The 25031-nt window shown below is 41.3% G+C and overlaps 1 protein-coding gene across 1 annotated transcript in view; it reads right to left on the bottom strand.

Moving 5' to 3' along the window:
* The window catches only part of LOC136883089 (G-protein coupled receptor moody), a 131066-nt gene that overhangs the window by 54789 nt on the left and 51246 nt on the right, over positions 1-25031 (bottom strand). Inside the window, exons 5-6 of the mRNA XM_067155263.2 lie at positions 15031-15184; positions 4401-4639 (exon numbers count right to left, since the gene is read on the bottom strand). Coding sequence (XP_067011364.1) covers positions 4401-4639; positions 15031-15184 — 393 coding nt within the window. The remainder of the gene's footprint in view (positions 1-4400; positions 4640-15030; positions 15185-25031) is intronic.

Raw genomic sequence — 25031 nt, 5'->3', positions numbered from 1 at the left:
AGAAAGAAAGAAAGAAAGAAAGAAAGAAAGAAAGAAAGATAGATAGATGTATAGAAAGAAAGAAAGAAAGAAAGAAAGAAAGAAAGAAAGGAAGAAAGAAAGAAAGGAAAAGAAGCATCCAGCCGCAACTCCCGTTTGACTCGTCTGTTCTCAGAGAGAATGGAGATGCAAACTGGAATCCGTGCAATTCCTTATACTGATATTCCGCTGAAGGCACCCGATGGGTCACCCATGGTCTTCAGAGCATTTGGACTCTTAAAAAGGATTTTACGAAATAGATGTTCACGAACTATCAATGGCCTCTGGAAAGCGTATCAGGAGGAGTGGGTTAATGAAGACAGGCTAGCTCTGCGAAAAAGTCTGCTGCAACGGAAATTACATTGTCGGGCTACAGCTAGAAATACTAGCTTTCGAACTGAGCATGATCGTTGGTGGAGACTTGGCTTTTCATAAGCTAATTCAGCTTCAAACATCGTCCCCGGAGATTGCACACGACCTTCTGTAGCATGGTTTCTCTCCTGTTATTGTTGTAACGCCCAGTTCCATGGAGGGTCACGCTCCACACAGGTCTTGACTAGTAATATCTTCGAAACAACGGGTTGTACACTCAAAATCTTTACTACCCGTGGCCAAAAATATTCATTTAAGGCAAGAAATCAGTACAACCCTCAGAGCTTACACACTCTCTCATTGGTCACAACCAAGACGCGTTAACACATGCACACATCTGAAGGAGAGGTGGGGAAAACACACGCGGAGGGGGAGGTACTTGCTTCCCCGCCTGCCCACACGTCCCACTGGCTGGACAATGAAGAGAGGAACCACACGGCTCCTTCAAGGCAACAGACATAATGTGTGTCAACTCATTGAGGGTCAAATTATCCAGTTTCTTTGCAATTCTTGGGTGCGAAGTCTGGCTGAAATGTTAGCGTCTCGACTATGACTTCATTGTCAAATGGCATCGCGCTCAAGCACTGTAAGAAAGAACGACCCTTATTTTCGTCAATATAGGCCCGATCAAATACTACTACTACTACTACTACTGCTGCTACTACTACTAATAATAATAATTATTATTATTATTATTATCCTCGAAAAGAAAGTAAAAATAACCTGGCATTAATTAATTATGATTATCAGAGACGCAAGTGCGCTTGGAAAGCCGTTCCTATGAAGTTATTGTCAGAGCTGATCAAACTATTAAATGCCACATATAGGGGTGAGATTACATCGTGCACACTTCATCGCAATTAAATTTAAATTAATTGTTTTCCTTGATGAGGAAAAGCTAGCATAGCCAGAATGTTTGACCATAGAAAAAACATCTTAATCAGTTTCCGAAAAAATGGAGTTTGGAGTGGCCTCTTAGTGAGCAACATCGTAAGCCACACCTCCTGGAAGACGAACACATGAGACATAGCCTTAGTTACTTCTCCTTCATCCTCAGGGTTGGCCAAAACCTTCGCTCAAACGTTACCTGTTTCCTTTTCCACCCGGAATTCTTGTGATCGCGATTGTACGTCTAGTTGAAGACAATGAAACAAGAACTGCTTCCATACTCCCTCCGGGTTGAGAACTTTGGAAGAAGACTGGTCAAGCACGACCCGTGTACAGTGCCGCAGTCATAGTTACAATAATAGTAGATATGTATTTCGCACGCATAAAGTTACAAGTTATTTAGCACAGAGTTCAGTCAATGTTATCCTCCTTCTTTCGCGTGGTAATTATCACATTAATTTTGTTTCCACGTAGTGTGCACTTCGTCCGGATCATGGAATGATTTCCTATGCCATAGTTTATAAAGGGATCTATGGATTGCGAATCGTGTTATGTTGTGCCTCAGTTCGTACCCTGGCTTTTTCCAGCGGGATGTCGTAATTGCATCTGTTAGATAAACGTCTCCCCTTTTTGCTCAAATGCTCCCATATGACGTGTGTTGCGTATGTAATGATAGGTGTAATCTTCATATGAAGTAAGTCTATTGCTGTCGTTATGGAAAGTTGCCGTTCATCGCCACGATCGCCGCAGTTGTCTTGTAAAGCTTGTGCCTGTCGTTTGTAATGTCAAGCCCAGTTGTTTGAATGTGTTTACTCTGGTTAGTGCTTCCTTCTCGTATATGATAATGGTTGACGTTGGAATTCTTCTGCTTTTTCTGAATATCGTTTGTACGGTCTTCCTTGGGTTCAGTGTCATGTTGTTGATGTGTGCCCAGTTGACGAGCTTATCGAAAGCTTCTTGCAAGTTTTGTTGTGATTTCGACACCAATGGCATGTCGCCTGCATAGATGTATATAGAGACCTCTGCTGTTGTTGGCATTGGAACTACGTCCGCCGTTGTAATATTGAACATTAACGGGCTTAGCGGGTCTCCTTGAAGGACCTCACTGTCTGTTGTATTGCTTCTGATCTGGAGAGGTTATCGTCTATATGCAGTAGGCTGGCTGCCATTATACATAAGTAATGTTCTCAACCTATGATCGATCCTAGCTTGTCAATCAGTGCGGTTCGATCGATCGAGTCGAATGCCTTGGTGTAGTCTATGAACACTACATGCAGTTTGCCTCTCTGGAGGCGAAGAACTTCTTTGATGTCTTCCATTAGGCAATGAATGGCATGCACTGTGGACCGTCCTTTCCGTAAGCCGAGTTGTTCTTCCGGTATCACAGGGTCTATTATGGCTGTTAGCGTCTTTGTCAGTAGCGACGTAAGAAGCTTGGGTCCTGTGTTTTCTAGCGCTATGGCGCGGTAGGAGTTTGGATCTTCTGTCTGGCCTCTTCCCTTGTATAGTACTTTTATGATGGTGTATCTCCACTTCTGTCGTACTGATGTTTTTACAAAGCATTGGTTGAGTAATGTCGTCCAGGCCTCTGCGAGGAATGAGCTGCTCTGCTTCAGATGCTCGTTGAAGATGCCGTCAATCCCACGGGCTTCATCATTGACTACTTCTGTAACAGTGAAGGGGTCTGTCTCTTTTGATCGGTGCGATATGACAGAGCATGTGTTACCATAGACGATTGTTAAGTTTAACTTCAAAGTGCGGAAAATAGGTGTACGTATATACGTGGTAGTGGTGGTGGTGGTGATTATTGTTTTGGGACGAAGGCAAACATTCTCTATTAACATGAACCCCGATGGCCAGGATTTTGATGACCTAAAATGTTATAAAATGACCTATAAAATTACGGCAAAAATGCAGTAAAAAGATCTGAAAATATTAACCAATTACATAAACTTGAAATTAAATTTTACTATCAATGTACTAGCGGAGTTGGTATCACCTATATTTATGTTATAATAAGCCTTTGCCATTTCAATAAAACAAGGTGAAATTCTTTACGTTTCGCAGAGAATTTTGTTCGGCGTCTCGACTGCTCACGAGGAAGACTTCTCCAGTTGGAGGTGTCTCTCCTGGAATGTGGGCATTTGCTAGAAGCAAGGGGTGAAAAAAGTTTCTATAGTTCCCAGATTGACAGAGCGTTGTGAAGATTCTCATGTCTACGTATTCGTCCTCACTTAAAGTTGTGATAATATCCAATACCACACGCGTAAATGTTTCAAAATCCTCAAACATGTAAGAAAGTGACTCAAAAAGAATAAAACAGTCTACTAAATTCCATCAAACGGCTAAATAATGACGCATGACTTTAGAAAATGACCTAAAAAGACAAAATGACAAAAAATGATGTAACAAATTAGCATTTCTGCAATGTGGGAACTATGATCACGACAAGTTAGCAATGTCTTGTGGCATGTCATCAAAATCCTTGCCGTGCTAATCACAGGGAAAGATGGAAGGGATCAAACACTTCGAAAAATGAAGGTATCGGCTTAGGAATGACAAGGAACACTTAGGACGTGAAAACGAAACACTCCCTAGGCTTTGCAAACTTAATGTAGCGATGAGCATTTCGGTTCATACGGGTCGCGAGTTCGATACCCGGCCGGGTGGGGAATTTTCATCGTATCGTTATTATTCTGACCCGTGAACTGGGTCTTTGTCTTTGTCTCAACACTCTCCTCTTCATATTCAGACAACACAGCACAGATATACGGAACAGTGATCACATCCCTCCATATAGGGTTGGCGTCAGGAAGCGCATCCGGCCGTAGAACAGGGTTAAATCCGCATATACCACACAGCTCGCACCCGCTAAGCCACAGGTATTCGTACATGCGTTAGAAGAGGATACAGAAGAAGAAGAAGAAGAAGAAGAAGAATAAGAAGAATTGATACTTGGAATCAGCGATGGTTCCACTAAAAACGAGTCAGTAAAATCAGGTAATAACATTAGAAATATTTTTTTCATTTACAAGTTTGTATCCTTTCTTTGTATTAATAAGCAAAACTTATTCCGATCGGGATATTCTCATGAAACAAAGTATGGTGATGAGGAGTCTCACCTGGGAATCTGACGTTCTTGTCAGCCACCTTGACGATGGTGATGGGCAGGTAGCATACCACGAAGGAGAGAAAGATGGCGAGGACCATCTTGGTGATGCGCCACTCGTTGCGCCTGGCCCTCATCTCCCTCTGCTCCCGACTCTGCTTTTTCATGGAGCTCATGTTGTTGATGGTAGGTCGGTCCTCACTGGAGGCGCGCGTCGGCGTGGCCGAGTGTCCGCGCAGTCTGCTCTCGGACCTGAAAAACAAGAGTAGATAATCAAAAATAAGGTTTCGAGAAGGAAACTTGATCGATTGCTAATGTTAAACATTTTAAGAGTAGAGGAGTTTGTTAATTATTATAGATCGCTTTTATCAGGAATATTTTATTGATTAGTAAAGTTTGAGGGTAGCGGGTTTCGCAAGGAGTGAGTCATCAAGGTGTATGGAATATGACCACTGCTGTTGGTCGGCCTTGTCTCAAACATTCCTGTTTAAGTGGTTTCAATTCTTTTGTTGCCAGGAAGTAATTCTGAACAACATAACTGCGAAACTAGTAGACGTTCAACTTTTTTGCCCCTTTCTTCTCAGAATTCATCCATCAACCCTTCAGAGAAGTGTGTATTCGTTAATCATATTTTCTTGTTCTTGCAGGAAAAATTAATTCAGTGTAGGCTACTTTTATAGGGCGAACAGTCTACTGTGGCCACCAATTTTCTTTTTCTGTAGAATGAGTAAAAAGAGCCTCCTTTAATTTTGGTTAATATCTAATTTATTTTGCGTCATATTTCCCAAATTTATGTCATGTGTTGGCATACTTTAAGGCATAAGAAAAATGCGCCCAGAGTTTTCAGGTCACAGAAATCGAGCTCCTATTAATGATCAAATGCCTTGCGGACAAAATTCCTGGCAATAAAATATAAAGAACTTACGCGTGACAAATTCAGACACATATCGTCTTTTCAAATCCACCGTTATACAATATTATTTTAAAAGATGACATAATTTTCCCGCTTCCAATTAATGTTAAGTAAGTGGTGTTGATGACCCCAGCACCATATCTTCACTGTCTGTGTGAAAAGTGACGACGGCCATCTCTTGAATGGATGGCGAAGTTTACTCCGTAACAAAGCTGTTATTTCTAGCGGGTTAGAAGAAGACAAAGCCATCTAAACGACTGTTTGTCGAGCTGCCCCACAACCACTTAGAGCTGTGACCCCAATGGAACGTATCGCTTACGCTCCCCTAATGCCCTGTCGTCCACATATTAATTTGTTGTGTTTTTCTCCGCCTTTCTGAGATGTTTCATTAAAAATATCTGCTCTACAGTTACTTTACAGGAAACATATCTGCTGGAAAATACATAACTTATTGGATAAAGTTACAAGAAAGGATGTTTTGTTCCCTGGCTGCATTCACTCTCTTACTAAGTCAGAGGCATGTCATTTTTCTACTTTCACCTGAAACGCCAAGAGGAAAATTTAAAATAGTAGCAATCGTAAAACCACCTTTACAACAAGGTGGTGAGAAACAGGCCTTTTTATGGTATAATTACGGCCTCGCAATTACAACGAGTTGCGTATATTGTATACCTTTCTTGATATCTTAAGCCACGATTTGTTGAATATCTCGTTCCGCTGCAATGGCGTACACAGCTCCTGACGTGTATGCGAATTGGACGTCCAGTTCTGTGTCTGTTGATTTATTCAGACTGTTGTACGTTCGCAAGAACCACTTTTACATTCAGGAGCCACATTATCAGCCATTTATTCCATGTGCATTTTACTGGTAGGGTGAAAGCCAACTCATGAGCTGAGGAAATGTATCCTTCCGCGTGTGAGCACGTCTCTTGTTTCCCTTTCCCTTCTCCGCCACAACCGGCTTATTATTAACGTCGAGCATCTGTCTAATAAATACTTCATTCTCAAATAGCGTAGCATCAAAAGAAATTACTTCCCTTCACATCGTTGTACGTTGATTACCTACACTACCTATTAATTCCTTTACTGATCATGTAAAACCTACAGATTACTGACGAGGTAAGAGAAGCAAGGTTTATTTTTATTTCATAATGCAAATTTTGTGAGGCACATGGGGACTTAACACGAAAAGTATGACGATATAGTATACGATTACACTGTCAGTGGCAGTTTCTCTCAGTTCAACAAACTGTGAGTGAGATTGCAAAATACAGTTTCCAGGAATGTTACGAATATTGTACTCTCGTCATACAGAAGGAAAAAAATACTCATGGTCCCTTCATGACAACATTTCTGCAGGTAGGTGGCTGTGATGAATATAAAGTAAAGTACAAATCATTTATTATAATAATTATTTTTTATTATTATTTCGAGTTCACTAAGGATCCTACACTCATACCGTGTTAAGATACTTCCTGTTTTACTTACGGCGAGTGCTGAGCTGACTAAGCCTACTTCGAGCAGCCAAACGAAGAAACGTTTTCTTCCATAAAAATCTCGCATGTAGCTTAGTTGAGTTACGTTTTATTCCACTTTCCTTATCGCCTGAATTGCTTCTTTACATAATGCAGACACTTTCTTAAGACTAAGAGTAAATTTTTCAGCGGCTTTAGGGAGAACTATAGTCAGAAACCAGCACATACGATAAAATACCACAAGAAAACGTACGAATTGCTTTAAATTCCACGCGAGCCGTGTAAATAATTTACGTGGAAACGCCGGTCAGGTGCAAGAGTTTTTTTCACTTCTTCCACACTCCATAGCGCATTCTCATCTCGTTGGCTGCTGTAAACGTTCAGAACAATTTGTTCAGGCTTCCTAATTAATTTCCCCCATCCACTTTTATTAGCTTTAAAATGTTTGACTGGTGACTCCCACGTGTTGGTCACAGCTGACAGCCAACAGCTTTCTCGGATCCATAACAATTGTGCGAACCAAACAGCAATGGAATGGACTCGAACAATGCTTGGTAAGTACCATTTTTCCATATTTTATAGGACAAAATTTTTTAATTGATCAAGTCATTTCACCAGAATATCTAACAAAACTGAGGGAAGCTCCTGACTTCAGAAACAAGCAACAAACATACGAACTATTCATCGTTGCGGAAGCCTTTTCACCGACCAGAAGTCTGGCTAACATCATAGGAACCGATTAGGTCTTGAGTTGACTCTTAGTAGAAATTTGCTACACTTATTCGTAGAGCAAAGGATAGCAAACGATTCTATTAATCTATCTGAGGAAAAACTGGTGAAAATGAAACCCTTCTCGAAATTTCAACAAGAATTCTGCTGCTGGGGTAAGTTTAGCATGATACCAAAATATTTCAGTTAAATGTGTAAAGTAACAAGAATGCATTAAAACACTTGCATTTTTCATAATCTAAATCGTAAATGAAACAAGTGTAAGCTCAGGAGCTTATGAAAGGATTATAATCGAATGCCAACGGGATAAAGAGGAAGGACCAATGTATCTCTGACCTCGGTATGACGTCACCGGGTGCTGCAATAATACTACCTTCTTGAGGTGCTAAAATCACCGTGCCGCGCGGCTAACAACAATTAGTGAAGCCGTGACTATCTGAGTAGCACGTCACGTGAGCTGTCGTCTCAGTGGGTTCTACACATGCAAGCCGTCTCCTGGGAAGATAAAGGCTTCCACTACACCCTCGCCACTTGCTGAGCTAGGGTGGTCAGTTGTGCACCCGGTAACCGGGTACTCATTTCTGGTGTAGGATGAGTGAACCTCAGGGCCATGTGAACTTCCGGAAGTGGATTTCTTGTTTCTTTGTTGAGTTCCTGACGGGGAATCGAACCAGTCCTTCCGGATAAATGAACCACGGGTTTACCGCCTCGGATAAGCAGCCCCTTTTATACGTACAGGCAAGAGAAAATAAAATGGTTAACATTTGAGAACACTGTGGTGTGCAGAAAATGTCGCTACGTTTGGGCAAGAAATGGCCTCAAATTAACCGAAAATGCATTCGAGAGAATAGAGAGGGTTGTCAGAACTCCAAGTGTACAAAATCATTCATATGAAGCGGCGAAACGCTTAGCGTCTCAAAATTAAGGTGACCGAGCGTCGTGAGGCGAGTTCCACGCCCATCTATTGCCCCAAAAGTGGAAAATGATTTCGAACCCATGATCTTAAAGATGCGTAATTGATATTAGAAATTAAAAAGTTATTTCAAACTCATATTAAGTAGAAAATATTTATTTCGACAATACTTCTCCCACGGCATGGATTCTCACCCCAAATCAGGCTCATTCGACTTTTAACATCGCATGAGTTGAGTCATCGACCGTACTTTCAGTACTTTACGACTACGAATCACTTCACCGCAGTGCGCCTTTTGAGCACTGTTTATACTCGCCCGCCGTTCACGGCTGCTTGATGAGTTGCTTACCACTAATGGCTCGACCGGGCCGTGTTCTTTTTGTCCTCTTAAAGTCTCCTTGTGTTGTTTGTTAAAATATATCCCTCAAGTGAGGAAATGCACGCCATAAATTGCTTCCCCGCCATCTGTTACGAAAATCGATCTCTAGATGCGATGGAAATGGAACTTGTTTCTTCTTTGTTAAGAGACGTCACGCTAATTTATCAAGTAAGAGATACTCGTAAATAGTCTTGTACAGGCGTAAATGAGGCGAAAATCGCATTGCTCAGACTGTGGGGATTTATCTCTTGGTCGCTAGTTTGTTTGCTCGGCCATGTACGTTCAGTGAGATCTTTTAAAATCACGATCTCACAGCATGAGGTCTGTGAAGAAGTTACATATTACCAGAGAATAAATATCCTCGAACCACGCAAGGGCTCTATTTACGGCTCTTCGTTATTATGTCCGATCAAATATTGAACGGAGTTTGTAATAAACGCATAAGATGTTAAAACTCACTCACTACTATCATTTCTCTTGAGAAAGAGCCGGGAGTTGTAATCATTTCTTTACAATTTAGGTTGTAAATCCTACAAATAATAATAATGATAAAAATTATAGAAATTGAAAAGGAAGAAAGGAAAATTCTCCGGAAAATGTGTGGTCTCACGAGAGAAAATAGAGTTTTGATTAACAGGAGAACAGCGGAACTATACTCACTGATGTCGTACGCAAGACACGCCTGAAATTCTATGGCCATATCTATAGAATGGACTGCGACAGACTCACCAAAACTCAAAGGTGAAAATAAGCTGGCTAGAAAGAACCTGCAAGAAATGAATATCACATATGACATCATAGAAGATCCTGGATATTTTTGCACAATAGTATCCAAGCACAAATTCGTGGAGAAACCTAAAGAGAAAACTGGTAGGAAGTGGTCACAGGAGGCAAGATGTTAGAGAGTGCATTCATGAAGAGGATAAGAAGGCGAAAACCATCAGGCCAAACGCACCCTATGAATGGCCATAACGAAGAAAGAATAAGAATAATAATAATAATAAGAAAAGATCATATATAAAGCATATGGTATAACTGGGAATAAATACATGAATAAGTGTTTATCTAAAAACCTCAAAAGCACTACAAAACAGTAGTCAAAGCGGAATGCCTATATGCGAGTGAATGTCTAAATATGTCCATGATTTCAAAGATATCTTTGCTCGAAATCAAATAAGATTTATTTTAACAGAATCAATATTTCAAAACATGATTCTATTCCTATGAAGTGTGGATGTCTGTTGTACGCACATTCTGGCTTGGACTTTGTCATAGAACCCACTGTGATCTTGTTCTATGGATTATTCTCTCGTAGCCTTTATGCTTAAAGAATAAATCCGTACTGTACTCTCTTTATAAGCTTGAAATTTTAAAACAATAAAGATATTCCTCACATTATTTTGCACAATTTTATAAATTTTTCAAGTCCATATTTTAGTCCGTGTTTTGAACATTCTTAGTCCATTATGTAACAACGCCTCACAAACTACCTTTACAGTTCTTGTGGACGCCGACGTGCCAGAATTATGCCCCGAAGGAGTTCCTTAACGTGCTGGTAAATGTACAGACAAGATCCTGGCATATTTGAGCACAAACTAACAGGGAATGTTAGTTCATGAGAACTTACATGAAATTTTGCTGATATAGTCTACGTACAGTTAAATGGTCACTTATAGCCGGGATTTTCATTAGAACGTTCCAAATACAGTATGTGGAGAAACGCAGTTGTATCGACAGGCGCTGCAAGACGACAAATAAGCTGCGTGAATCACCACATTCACGTGTTTCACGTGTTAAGTGCTCAGTGTGTTGTTCCAATGCCATCTTCACTACGTGAGCGTTTGTATATACATAATACCTTCATAAAGTCCAGGAAATCTTTTGCGAAAACACTCTATGACTCAGTGCCGGGCGAGCGCTGGCCGCATTACGGCAAGTGCTTGGCGGGAGACAAGCTCGCAGCGGTGGCGACCGCGCGAGGGGCAATCCCTGTCATATATTTTTAAAATGTCCCTTGCAGATCAAAGAATTATATATTATTATTACAGTATTTAATCTCCAAAGTGCTGTGAATCCTATTTTACCATAAGGTATTGTACCATTCTGTTAGTTATAAGAATGGATATTTAACGCTGATAAAATAATGCGCAACAGGACGCTAACTGTGAGGGCGTGATGCTATACGGAGAGCGGGAATCGAGAAGGGGATTCCCGAGGCAAGGCGTGGTCATGTGCGATGAAGAAAGAATATGTGAGGAAGAAAGAAAGAGAGATGGGAGTTGTCTGGGGGAGAGACCTGCCCCCTTAACAGAGATTTTCAGCGGGAACAGACAGGCTCACCACGATATGGAAATTGAGTCATAATTCCTATATTTGAAGGTTTTACAGGAAAGTAATAGGATGGGAATCAGTGCCAGAATTTTCCGAAGCCATAGATGCCTCAAAGTCTATTAATATATATTTGAATAAATAACTACGTGGGAGGCCGACTGCCGTGAGAAAAGGTTTCGAGGCCACATGCCAATCTCAAGTTGTTTCCCGGGACTTCCCAGCGAGTCGCGTGGGTTCCTGGATTCTATAAGAGCAGAGAAAGGTGGAAGGAGGTGATCAGTCCATGATAAGACCGCTGTCCGTGTATGTCGCGTTCTGCTGATACTCGCGCCAGAAACCTTTGTTTATGACAAGGACGGTGATTACTTTAATGCAGTTGCGCTAATGTTCATTCAATGAATCGGTGATCCGTAAACTTTCCAGTAATTATTCAATCGTACGAGTGTATTTAGACGCTTTACAGTGAGGTCGCAAGTGCCTAATTAACCGACTGTAGACAATGCCGTACGTGTAGACGTCATCATGAAGAGGTACGGGTAACCACGTAAATATAGTGTGAAGTGCGGAAGAAGTGCAAGTATAAACTAAAGTCATCTGTGTTATTCCTGCTATACCTATGGGTATGAATCAGTCGAACATGAGATAATGACAATTTGTTCGACCGATTAGGTTGCTGATTTCAGATAGTAGATATTGCCTATATACATTCGTGTGCGGTTAAGCAGTTAAAGGGGAACAATGACGTTAACGTCGCAGATCGCCAGTACTGATCTTTGCATCGAAAATTAAATAAAAGTACCGGGAATGCTGTCCTGTTAATAAAGTAGGCATTTCATTCCAGTGAAGACTCGTGCTGTGTTTCGAGAGACGTGTGAGACGTGACCTGCCGACCACAACCTCAAGAAGAAGGCCTCATGAACGAGCCATCCCTCAAGAAGACGGCTTCATGAACGAGCAACCCATGGAGACTGGACGCAGAGGATCGACCCAGGACCACATCGCTACCATGATGGGCTGAGCAGGCACTGCTTAACCCTGACGGAGGGATAAAGAGGTCTCCAAGATGATAGATAAGTGAACAATAATTAATATATATGTGTAGGGTTGGGGGGTTGTTACGCAGAAATACGGTGATTAATTTGTAAATATAGTAAGGAGTAGGATTACGGCCCATTAGGCCATTTATGAAGGTATTTCCTTTATATAATTTAGATTAAGGCATACACATTTTTATTTTATTGTCTATATGAAAGCAAGGATTAAGGTAGTCTATGAATGTGTGAATGTACACATAGGCGTAGGGAATCTTATGTACGAGATTAAATCAATGTTTCTTCGTGCCCGGCATCAGACGATATCTACTTGTATTTATAGGTTAATCATGATAGAGTACCCTTATGTTGGGAAGGGAATCTGTCTGCATAATGTAATGCACGCATGCGGCCAGGATCTAATTGTTTACTCCATGTTTATATTGTGTTGGATTGACTGTGAGTGTAATGAAAATAAGCCGTAGGCTATGTCACGTATATTTGCGACCCTAGGTACTATGCCAAGTAAGGGATTGAACCCTAGACTTGAGGGTTAATTGGACACGTCGCATTAGGCTGACGGCGAAATGGATGTGTATAACAATGTATAATACTCCAGATAGTATAATCGAGACACAGGGCGGTCTGTCACGGACTCTGGATAGTGCAGACACGTATGTTGATTTCCTCACTCATTTATTGTGGCGATATTCGTCATGTGTTGAGACAAGGTCGAGGGAGAGCAAAGCTCCGCATGTTTGAAAACTAGGTTATATTTTTATTTTGTTTGTGCGAGGGGTGCTTCACGGCCCAAGACTTGGAGGTCGTTTCCCTTGCTTGCACAGCAGGGAGTCTCGCAGCCATTTTTAAAGTACAAGGGGAGGGTGGAATTCCTTCTCGCAGGCGAGACAAGCATGCGACGGTGGCTTCATTCATTCATCCTTTCCGTTTCTCTTACTTTCTTTACTTGTTGTAAATGGTGATGCGTTATATAGAAACTGGGCACTAAGAAAACTTGCTTAATCAGTAAAATTTGTAAATATAATGTTTGTTTGAATGGACCTGGGTTCATATCCATAAAAGGAAGGTATGTTTCATGCGAGATTAGAAAGGTTATGCCTGTAGTTATAGGTTCAAACTTATTATCTTTGTTGTGTGCACCTTCCCAAATATATGTGGGGATCTTTTAGTGGCGTTATTTCTGCAGGACAATTTCTCACCCTAGCATCATATACTTTAGGTGCAGGTACAGCGTGGCTGTCCCGAGTAAGGACACACTTGCTTCTTGCGTTCACTTATCGATTCTCCGCACGACAAATCAACCAGATAATGTATAATTTTTTTTTATGTTTATCTTATTTAGGATATGAGCCTTTTGGGCATCCATTTTAGCACTATTAGTGCAGTCAATTGTAATATAAAAGAAAAGAAATGTTGATTTAAGAATACACAACTTTTGCTCAAAATGTCAGTAGGTGCGTTTGTGTTCCTCATTTCGTAGGCATAGATATGAACAATTTTTTTTACCTCCCTACTCTCGTTCACAAGAACCCTGTAATCGACCGTTTCTGCCGACTGGAGCTGAGCTGGTGTCCGTATGCAAGAACAGAAGAGCAGGTAGGTATCATCCTGCAGTACTAATGTGCCCTGTAGGGTACAGTATGTTAGGGTTGTAGTTTATACAAAATATACAATTTCTCTCATAAAATTCGAAATACATAAACAGCAAAATAGACATGAAGAATTATATACATGACAAAGGCAATTTTCGAAACGTAAATGTATTTTGTTCTAATTTTAGGAACTCTAGAATATTTTTGCTGCTTTATACTAACTTACTACTTCTTGAATTTAAGATACTGTACCATAGCCAAGCTCGTGAGTCATTATTCAAGTAGTTAAGATTCATATTCATATTCCTGGATTGTAGAGTTGCACAAGAAAAAAGTATTTCGTTGTAACACAATTTCGATAAGAAGAAATAAGTCTAAACAAATAAGTAATATACATGTCGATGAAGGGAGCAACGATCCGATATTCGTGGGCAGACTTATAACAAATGGTGCAGTAAACATTAAGTGTTATTCTGGTATTCTTATATTATAAACCTAGAATATCACATTTGCAACAAATATTGAGAGAATTTATTGCACTAACAAGTTACACTGCAGTCTTATGTCCGCTTCCATTTCTTGACCTGTCTCTTGCATCAAGCTAGAGAAAAATGTAGCTTCCACACAAGTCCCAGTTTCAGTGACATGCTGAGCGGAGCACAACTAGTGCGTCTGAGTGTTCTAAAACGTGTTACTGACAGGGTCTGACCCAGTGAGGAACACAATGACAAAGTACCTCACACGTCAAGCAGCCTAGTATGCCTAATTTTGACACCAGTTTCGAATTTTGCGGTTTGCCTAAATCGCATACCTGTGGTGGTGCTAATTAAGAAACCGAGCTCGATAGCTGCAGTCGCTTAAGTGCGGCCAGTATCCAGTATTCGGGAGATAGTAGGTTCGAACCCCACTGTCGGCAGCCCTGAAAATGGTTTTCCGTGGTTTCCATGTTCACACCAGGCATATACTGGGGCTGTACCTTAATTAAGGCCACGGCCGCTTCCTTCACACTCCTAGCCCTTCCCTGTCCCGTAGTCGCCATAAGACCTATCTGTGTCGTGCGACGTAAAGCAACTAGCTAATTAAGAAGCCAACCAGCCTATGAGCTGTAACAGTGAGAAGTGCCCACTAGACCGCACTACGCTTCTGTCGATAGAGTTGTATAAACAGTAGGAGTTCTTACCTCCTAGTGTTTACCGTAGTGAGAGCTAAGGCAAGCATTCCTGGAGTTACAGGCGAGAAGTACAATATTATCCACTCACTCATGAACCACCCAGAAGATCCGGGCGTAACAGATGACGATGATGACACAAGGGATGAGGAAGCCGGTGATGAACAGCACTGTCTTCGACGAGCGTCCCTCCGAGTCCTCGAGGATGGAGCAGGAGCCCAGCTTGCTGTCGTATCCAAAAGAACCTATCGAAGACAGAACAGCAATATTACTTCGTGCTAACCAAACACCAGCAGAGTACACCAAGGAAGTTGCTTCAAGAGTCCTAACGAGGTTCACAAGACGACTTCCTTTCGTTAATTAATTTCTTCACAGTGTGCTCAGATCGTCTGGGAGAGGAAATGACCTGACAAATCCTGCAGCCCGCACAACTAACTTGTACAAAGATTTGCATAAATGCGAGGACTTTCGAAAATTTGTACCCTTGTCTACAGAAGAGCATCTCACGATAGATCATTTCAAGGGGAGGAGGGTGACATTCACCCTCTAGGACAATTTTATTACCGTATTAAACTGAAAATAATTGTCAGATATCTACAAAATTATCCTAGAAATGAAATAAAAAATACTGTCATATGGTCGGATTTGGTGGACAGTGCTCAGTCGCTGTTTTGAGCACTCTCCAAGTTTATCGCTCGTTTTCTCAAAACTCTAGTCTACTTTTTAAAACCATTTACATAATAATACAGTTTTTAAGAAACTTTGCATGACTGTCCTTCCCAGAGCTGAACCTCAACGTTGAGTCCATGTGTAACAGAAAGTGAGATATTAAACATTTTCTAACAAAAAGTCATAATTTCAAAGTTCTATAAGAATTGTTTTGTTTCTACTTCAGTGTAAATATCCTAACGACTGGTTTCAGAACCGAAATCACTTCAAAATGTTCAAATCTTCGAAGTAATTTTCCAAACGATGATTTAGTCTATCGCTAGAGTTATCGTTTTCGTGTTACCACTTTTAGTTTATCGCATTTTACGTGCTCTTGCTTTTATGTAAGTTCATCAGGACAACGACTGAAGCATTTGATAGCTTCTTTGAGTTTCTTTCAATAATGCATTTGACCAGAGAGCACGCAATCAACAGCACGTACGCGTTTGGACGTGGGGTATAAATCGTCTCTGTCATGTAGAGATTGGTGTGATCAGCTTCCACCTTCGGAGGTGCGGGTTCCATACTCGAGTGGTACGAGGGCTGGAAGGGCGTTCACTCAGCCTCGGGAGATCAATTGCGTAGAGAGGATTCGATTCCCACCTCAGTCATCCTCGAAGTGGTTTTCCGTGGTTTCCCACATCTTCTCCGGGCAAATGCCTGAATGGTACCTAACTTAAAGCCACGGCCCCTTTCTTCCCTCTTCGTCGCCATAAGACATCTCTGTGTCCGTGCGACTTAAGGCAAATTCTAAAAATAAAAATGATAAAAAACAGGAGCGGATTTCTGTTCCAAGCCGGGCCGAGGATTTAAGCCGTGCATGGTTAATTCTTGTAGACTGGGGAACTGTGTGTTTGAGTTGATCTTAATATACAGCTTCGTTTAAAAAAAATTGTAATGGTCTTGCGTCCCAATAACTATTTTTACCGGCTTTTCAAACGTCAAGATGTCGGAATTTTGTCTCTCAGAAGTTCTCTTACGTCACAGTAAATCTACTGACACTTGGCTGACATATCTGAGTACTTTCAAATATCACCGCACTGAACGAGGATCGAACCCGCCACGTAGGGCGCAGAAGGCCAGCATCTATCCCCTGAGCTACTCAGCCCGGCATCTTCAGTTACACCACACAACAGTTACAGCCACCACAGAAAGTGAATACATAGGGTTGTCGTCAGGAAGGGCATCTAACTGTAATCGACACTAGAGCCGACCTCACATAATTACTTAAAGAATAGCCATACAAGAAGGCCCATATCAAAATAATATTATAATGAGGAATTCTTTGACCAATAAATATTTTTAATTCTAATAAGTGAGGTGATCGCCACCCCAGTGGTAATGGACATATTCACTTTAATAATGCCTACGAAACGCAGTCCGTACTTCTACAAGAGAACAGGGCGCGAGAATGAAAAAAAAAAGCGGTTTCGTTAATAGATTTCGGATATTGGGGAAGACGTGATGTATGTCACACTTAACGGGAGACTAAATCTTTATAAACGAACACTATATTCAAATGCGAGGTTCTGCTAAATTATTCACGACGATGGCGTCTGTAAACACATAAATCCTTGCGTCATGTGTGAGTGTGAGGGAGTTAAATGAATCTCCAAGATGGAGGGCCACGCTAATAAGAAGAGAGGAGAACACCGAAAATTGATAGCAAATGTCTGCCACCAAATTTGGAACTCTTATTTAAGTACAACTTCTCTGAAAGTGATCGATATCTGGGAATGTGACTACGGTTAGGACTCCAGGCGTAATTCTCTGCTCCCTGAACTTGTGTGTGAACCGAGATTCCGCCAGCACAGCTGACATGCGGGATAATTTGTCTTATTTTTATTACATAATTATTTACATTTTCAGGTTATTTATAATCAAAAATGTACGATTTATAAGCTGTACGACAGTACTTTATGAATGTATTATCATATTCTCCTAAACGTTCAAAATATTATTGCATGCCAGTCGGCTATCACAATTACATGTCAGTAGAAAGGTTTGCATAAATGCCAGGGACAATGCACAATCGATAGGTGCATCAAATTCTGTTTAATATTTTAATCTGGAATTCGGAAGGATGTACAGTAATTAAACTACACTTATATTTTGTAATGTATTTGTACTAAAGGCAGGAGCATTTCCCAATTCCTGTGGATGGGGAGGTACAACAATATCGACGGTATCCCCTTATGAGACCACGGCTGGTCCGTGGTCCAACAGCTCTGCACTGTGACTGGCAAACCGAGCAGAGGAGGGGTGGCCACGGCTCCACCGTGCCTCTATGCCTCTGCATTCAGGAGACGGGACAGGGCTGGACCTCACGGCTGGCCCCAACCGTCGAATGTCCTGAGAATGGTTTTCCGTGGTTTTCCATTCTCCTGCACTAAGGCGAATGCCGGGACAGTTCGTAGTATAGGCCACGGCCGCCCACCCCCTCACCTTCTCCGCACATCTCCTTCACCGTAACAAATCTCCCGGCCTGAGAGACGGCGTAACCGTCTAAGAGGCCCGCCTCCCCCTTCAGGGGAGGAATGAAAACATTTAGTATTATTATTAGTAGTAGTAGCAGTAATAATAATAAATCTACGATACCTTCAAACCTCTGCGGCCGACAGCCTACCGTCAATTTCTTTCGTACCCCGTGGGTATTGGGTTTTTGGAGATCTAGGAAGTGTTTCATTTGCGTACCCTTCGTAGCCCTTCCCCCCCCCCCTTTTTTTTTTGTTGATAACTTTATTTTTTGAAATGTTGAACCTCTTCCGTTTTCCATGTAATTATTTCTAAAGAGAGGATGGTTGTCTAATTATACTTGCTCTTGAAACAATAATCACCACCACCACCACCATAATCTTATGTTTGCGAGCCCTGCGTATCCTTTCATTTCCACGTCCTTCATGGTCGTTCTCCGCTGACACCGCACCGTCATTGTTCTTTATGTTCCGATTAGTATTAATAGAGAATTATTCCGCAGTTGAAAAGTTGCTAAAAATGCATGGTATTCTGTGTTCCATCGTTTTATCTCACTTAATTTGAGTGACTGAATGAACACCTACAACCTGTTTTCCAGTCATTGACCGAGTCAGGCATGGAATGAGTGAAGCCCCCATCTTGCGGCGAGGATAGGAATTGTGCCGGCTGCCGCAGCCTGTTGCACTCCTCTGGGGCAATGATTAATGAACGACAGATGAAATGAAATGATAGTGGAGAGTGTTGGTGGAATGAAATGTGACACGGAAAACCGGAGTACCCGCTTCCGCTTTGTCCAGCACAAATCTCAGATGGAGTGACCGGGATTTGAACCACGGAACTCATCGGTGAGAGGCCGACTCGCTGCCATCTGAGCCACGGAGGCTAATTTAAATGATTATATAAATATAATTTCTCTCGCACATACAGGGTGATCCAAAAGTGCGAGGCAATACTTCACGGAATATTGCAGGTACAGAGGACACGCATAACGTGGGGTTTTAATGACATCAAAATAAAGTACATAAAATGACAAATAGATGGCGCTGGACAGCAACACGTCAGTGATGCTACAAGAGACTCGTGTGCGGTGTAAAACGGGAGACGGCGTCAGATGCGCCTGCAATCGCTGCATGTTGATGTTAACAGGAAATGCAGTGTTGGTGAAGCTTTATTTACTTTATTTTGGTGCCAATGAAACCCCATGTTATGCTAAAAATTTGTGTCAATTATTAACCCTCTACCTCCAATATTCTGTGAAGTACTGCCTCCTTAAAAGTTAACGAACTTTTGGGTCACCGTGTACTGTACATATAAAACCAGTGGATACGCTCAAAACATACATGCGAGCAACTTATACAAAACCATGGACTCATTCCTTTTTGGGTGACTGTATTTTCTCCTAACAGACTACTTCACCGAGCTCGATATCTTCAGTCGCTTAAGTGCGGCCAGTATCCAGGATTCGGGAGATAGTGGGTTCGAAACTCACTGTCGGCAACCCTGAAGATGGTTTTCCGTGGTTTCCCATTTTCACACCAGGCTGGGGCTGTACCTTAATTAAGGCCACGGGCACTTCCTTCCCATTCCTAGGCCTTTCCTGTTCCATCGTCGCCATAAGACCTATGTGTGTCGGTGCGACGTAAAGCAAACAGAAAAGAAAACAGACTACTGTACTTCACCACATGCTCTCTGATGTGTCAGTGGCTCAGTCTTATTGAAATGTATGCACCCTTAAATGCCACAGGGGAATCAATCCAACAATCTTGGGATCAGAAAAAGTACAAATACCTGAGAATGTCATTAAGTCGTCACCATACTACTGTACATTTAGAATGATAGAAGCATAGTACTGTATTATCATGAAATGTCTGCGATTAACGGCGATCGCACCTCGGTCTTCGAGCCGGGGAACTATATATCTGACGTTTCGAGAGTGTTGCAACAAATTACCGTCAGTGTATTCTGAGTACCGAGAGAGATTTACAGTATTAAAAACCCAGCTCTCTCATTGTCCATGCTCAATGTAAATAAGCACTTATTAACACGTCACTGTTTGTATCCAGGGCTAACATACACGGGCTGTTTTTTCCTTTATTATTTGCAAAAGGAAATAACACATGTTACAGTAGATCCTGAAACAAATGAGGGCGCCAGGGCGAGTTCTAATCCTATTTCCACGTATAATGGACACACATATCACAGCAGCTGTCACTTTGCATTACAGTGGGCAGAACGCAGAGCGTGACCGCAAACTGTCTGCCATCAGTGCGCGGAACACACTATGCTTGACTCAATAATAATAATAATAATAATAATAATAATAATAATAATAATAATAATAATAATAATAATAATAATAATAATAATAATAAATCACATTAGGCAGAGGAAAATTAGAGCTACGTTGCCCAGCATTTACAGACGACCAAGTAAATATTAAATCGGGACATCACAGCAGCCCAAATACAGACCGAAAACCTGGGGCTCTTAACTTGGAAGCGTGGGTTGGCGACCACGGACCCTAAGCTGAGTCCTGGCAGAGTTTCCACTTACTTATGCCAGATTCCTCACTTTCATCTATCCTATCCGACCTCCCTTGGTCAACTCTTGTTCTTTTCGGACCCAGACGATATTAGAGCACTCGAGGCCTAGGGAGCCTTTTATTTTCACGCCCTTAGTAGCCCTTTTCTTCCTTTGGCCGATACCTTCATTTTTCGAAGTATCCCATCCCTTCTAGATTTTCCCTCTGATTAGAGTTGATAGAGGGTTGTTTCACCAGTTGTACTTCCTCTTAAAAGAATAATCACCTCCGCCACTTAAAAGGAACAACTGAGATAGTCGGTTACCAAGCAGTCTATGACGCTAAGAAACAGAATTCATTACCTACAACATTTTGTCTTCAACAGTTAGAGGTCTCTATCTTCGATTTAATTGATGCCTCTCGCGGGCTAAACCCTAATTATTTCATAAAGAAATGTTTATTTTTGATGTTTATAAACCTGGTTCGGAGGCTTGTTTTTTCTAATGTTCCGAAGTTGTCAACACTTCGGGTGGTTCCTCCTCGATTGTAATCAACCTATCGAAAACTTGGAAACATTATCTCCAGCCAATTAAAATCCGGGGTGTGTATAGGAATCCAGCCTATCAGTGAATAGTTCTGGAAGCTTCACCTTAAAGTAGTATACAAGGAGGGCGCTTTATGGCTTTATTGTCTGAATTGCTCCAGTGATTGTGAGTGCCGCAGGGGCGTGAGAAAGGCCCAGTGGCTCAACGTAGGCAGAATTTTCATAGCTCCTGCGAATTGTTCGAAGGGAAGGATTCAATCTCTTTCTTTTAATGTAATTTTGTAAGAACTGGTGGTTTAAATGTAGACTCTGTTCTATTCCCTACTCAGAAATACGTAACGTGAGGAACGAATAGTGCTGACCCTCTACCGTTCAGCCTTGCATCGGGTGAGAAAAAATTTTAAGACCTCTAAATTTCTTTAATATTTTTGGCGCTAATGTTTCTCATTTAGTCACCCCGGTGTAGTATAGGATAAGCCTCTGTATCAATGGGCCATAAGCCCACTTAGGGTTTTAACCATTTCTCCTTGTCTTCTGTTTATGGCCGGTCAAGTGCAACCTCTTTCTTTTATCATTAAGGCCACGTAGTACGGGTTATTATGCAACACCACAGAAACACGCAATAGTGATTACATCCCTCCATATAGGGTTGGCGCCAGAAAGAGCATCCGGGCGTAAAACAGGGCCGAGTCCACATGGGCAACACAAATCGCACCTGCGACCACATAAGTGTGGGAAAAGCGGAAGAAAGAAGAAGTATATTATTTCCAGAGTGTAAAAATTTTCCTTGTGTTAGTTCCATTTGGGAAGAGTCACTATTGTGAAGTGGATAAGCCCACTGTGCATGGACACTTTAATGTGATGTAGAATCTTAATGCACCGTAAGAAAATGATGCCTCCGCGAGGCTAGACTATCCTATTGTAGAGCTCAGACTCCTGAGTAAGCAGTTTGCTTTTCTCTACAACTACGAGCGCTAATGTGAGTCAATGCACTGTTTCGCTTAAGCAGCACTAGGAGCGCTAATGTGAGTCAATGCACTCTTTCTCTTAAGCACCACTACGAGCGCTAATGTGAGTCGATGCAGAGTTTCACTTAAGCACCACTACGAGCGCTAATGTGAGTCGATGCATTGTTTCGCTTAAGCACCACTACGAGCGCTAATGTGAGTCAATGCATTGTTTCACTTAAGCACCACTACGAGCGCTAATGTGAGTCGATGCACTGTTTCACTTAAGCACCACTACGAGCGCTAATGTGAGTCCATGCATTGTTTCACTTAAGCACCACTACGAGCGCTAATGTGAGTCGATGCACTGTTTCACTTAAGCACCACTACGAGCGCGAATGTGAGTCGATGCATTGTTTCACTTAAGCACCACTACGAGCGCTAATGTGAGTCAATGCACTGTTTCACTTAAGCACCACTACGAGCGCTAATGTGAGTCAATGCATTGTTTCACTTAAGCACCACTACGAGCGCTAATGTGAGTCGTTGCACTGTTTCACTTAAGCACCACTAGGAGCGCTAATGTGAGTCGATGCACTGTTTCACTTAAGCACCACTACGAGTGCTAATGTGAGTCAAAGCAGAGTTTCCCTTAAGCCCTTATGACTACATTCAGTGTGGACATTTTTTCCAAAAATCAAAAATTGCCTGAGTGCACAGGACTAAGGAACACATTACAGAAATAATTATACAAAATAAGTTCGTGTGGCTAGGAAAGAGAACGAGTAAAGAAACAAGCAATTTTAGGCTGTTTTTAGGGAACTGCATTTAGACCAGATGTGATTTTTCGACATTTGTTTTTTTTTATTTGGTAGAGCTATGGATGACTCACAATTTGAAAATTTTCGGGACCCTTTATCCTTTAAACTTTCGGCAGAATGGAGAAAATTGCTTTATTTTATGTTTCTCGTAATATGGAGATCCGTACATTGTCTGCTAAGAATGTTTTCAACATTAGAAGACATTCACTTCGATCCAATGATCTCCCGATTCCAAGTCATTTCTTTTTTAATATATTTTAAATTTACTTTACGTCGCACGACACTAATAGGTCTTATGGTGACGATGGGATAGGAAAGGGCTTGGAGTGGGAAGTAAGCGGGCGTGGCCTTCATTAGGTTCAGCCTCAGCAGTCGCCTGGTGTGAAAATGAGTAGCCACAGAAAAACATATTAAGGGTTGCCGGCAGTGGGGTTCACTGCTGCACGTCGGTAACCGCACGGTCAATTATTACGATGATGATGATGATTATTATTCATCTTACTGTAAACACAAGAATAATGCAATACTCTTGGGATAGTGTTAACGGGAATGATACCATCTCCCCGTCGCAGTTAATGTAAACTATATATCATGGTGTCTGCCATTTTGAAGCAGTCACATAAAACTCTATCAAAATCTGCGACGGAGGGAGCGAAATTGAGATACGCGTGTTTTACGACACATTGTCACTGGATGATGTCATGGGGTTGTGTTAATCTTAACGATTAGCCGCAGGGCGAACTTCTCTCGCCAGATTTATTTTATAGGGGGGAAGAGATTTACAACAGCCAGAAAGTATTGTGATAAGCTTAAATAACCACAGGCAATTCAATTATTTCACTGTCAGATCACCAGTTCACTAGGGGTTTACGTTGCTAAGATTTAATTTTCTGATGCAAGATTGGGCCAAACGCATTTTTCCCTCGCGAACTTTAAGAGAGAGATGCGACAAGAGATAGTTAATAATACAGACTTAATCGTGGGAGAGTATTTTAGTTAAATAGGAAGAACTCGGGGATAAGTGGGATCTGGAATGGGCTATTAGTAGTGCTCGGAAGTTGAGGAAAAATATTTTTTCTCGAGTGTCCGAAGACGACGCCCAATACAATATATGTTCATTCTGGGTCATTGTAGGCCTGAAAATGGTGGGTTTTATTTGTCCTTTTTTGATCTACTTTAGCCTATTTTAAAGGTCTTAATGCCGTTTTTCTTGTAACTTCACCGCCTTTAGACTACATTTTTACTGCCCATATCTGAAAAGAGAGTAAATGGAATGGAAAACTGAAACTAATGTTTGAAAACGAGGGCTATCAAATTATCTACAGGATAGGTAAAATATTGAAAGGAGAAAATTCTGATGTGAGTGTTTTTTGAAGAGGAAGATCTCACTTGCTTCAAGTATGAACCCTTAACATGCGCTGATGTGAAGGGGAGTTCCTCCATGTTTCGAAACGTGTTGTCTGTAAACCTACGATCCTTTTCACCTCAGAATCTGGAGATGATTATTTTGATATACTACAAAGCCAACTGAGGTAAGGTTTCCAATTTCTGTAACCCTGGTACGGTTAAGCTAAATATGATTCCAGTTGTACTAATTTCTTTCTCCAGTTTTCGCTGAATTCATTATAGGTGAAAGAAGTAACTCCATTCTAAGTTCTGCAAGTAGGCTACTTTTTTAACAAATAAGGAATTCCTTTTTTAATCTAAAGGAACAAGTTTTTTACTCATCTATTTTTGCACTGTGTGTTGCTTACCACCAGAATTTTGAATTTTAAACATTATATTCCTTCGTAAAATTTGTAATTAAAACGAAAATTATGCATTTGCCAGTTGTTTGGTCTTTTTAAAAAAACATATTTTCCAGCCTTTCTAGGCTATTTATATGTCTTCAACTACCGAGCCCTAGTTATTACATTCAGAGGCATTATTAACAATCGGGCCGCGGTGGGAATTTATTGTAGAATGAATTGTTGGTTCAAATTAATTGCAGGTTTCGGAAAAGGCTGTGATACTTCACCTTTCTTGTTATTAGTATACAGGGTTCATATTCTGGGAGGTGTAAAATGTCAGCGAGGG

The sequence above is a fragment of the Anabrus simplex genome, chromosome 11, assembly GCF_040414725.1.
Source record: "Anabrus simplex isolate iqAnaSimp1 chromosome 11, ASM4041472v1, whole genome shotgun sequence".
NCBI lineage: Eukaryota > Metazoa > Arthropoda > Insecta > Orthoptera > Tettigoniidae > Anabrus > Anabrus simplex.
This window is presented reverse-complemented; position numbering and strand designations above follow the sequence as displayed.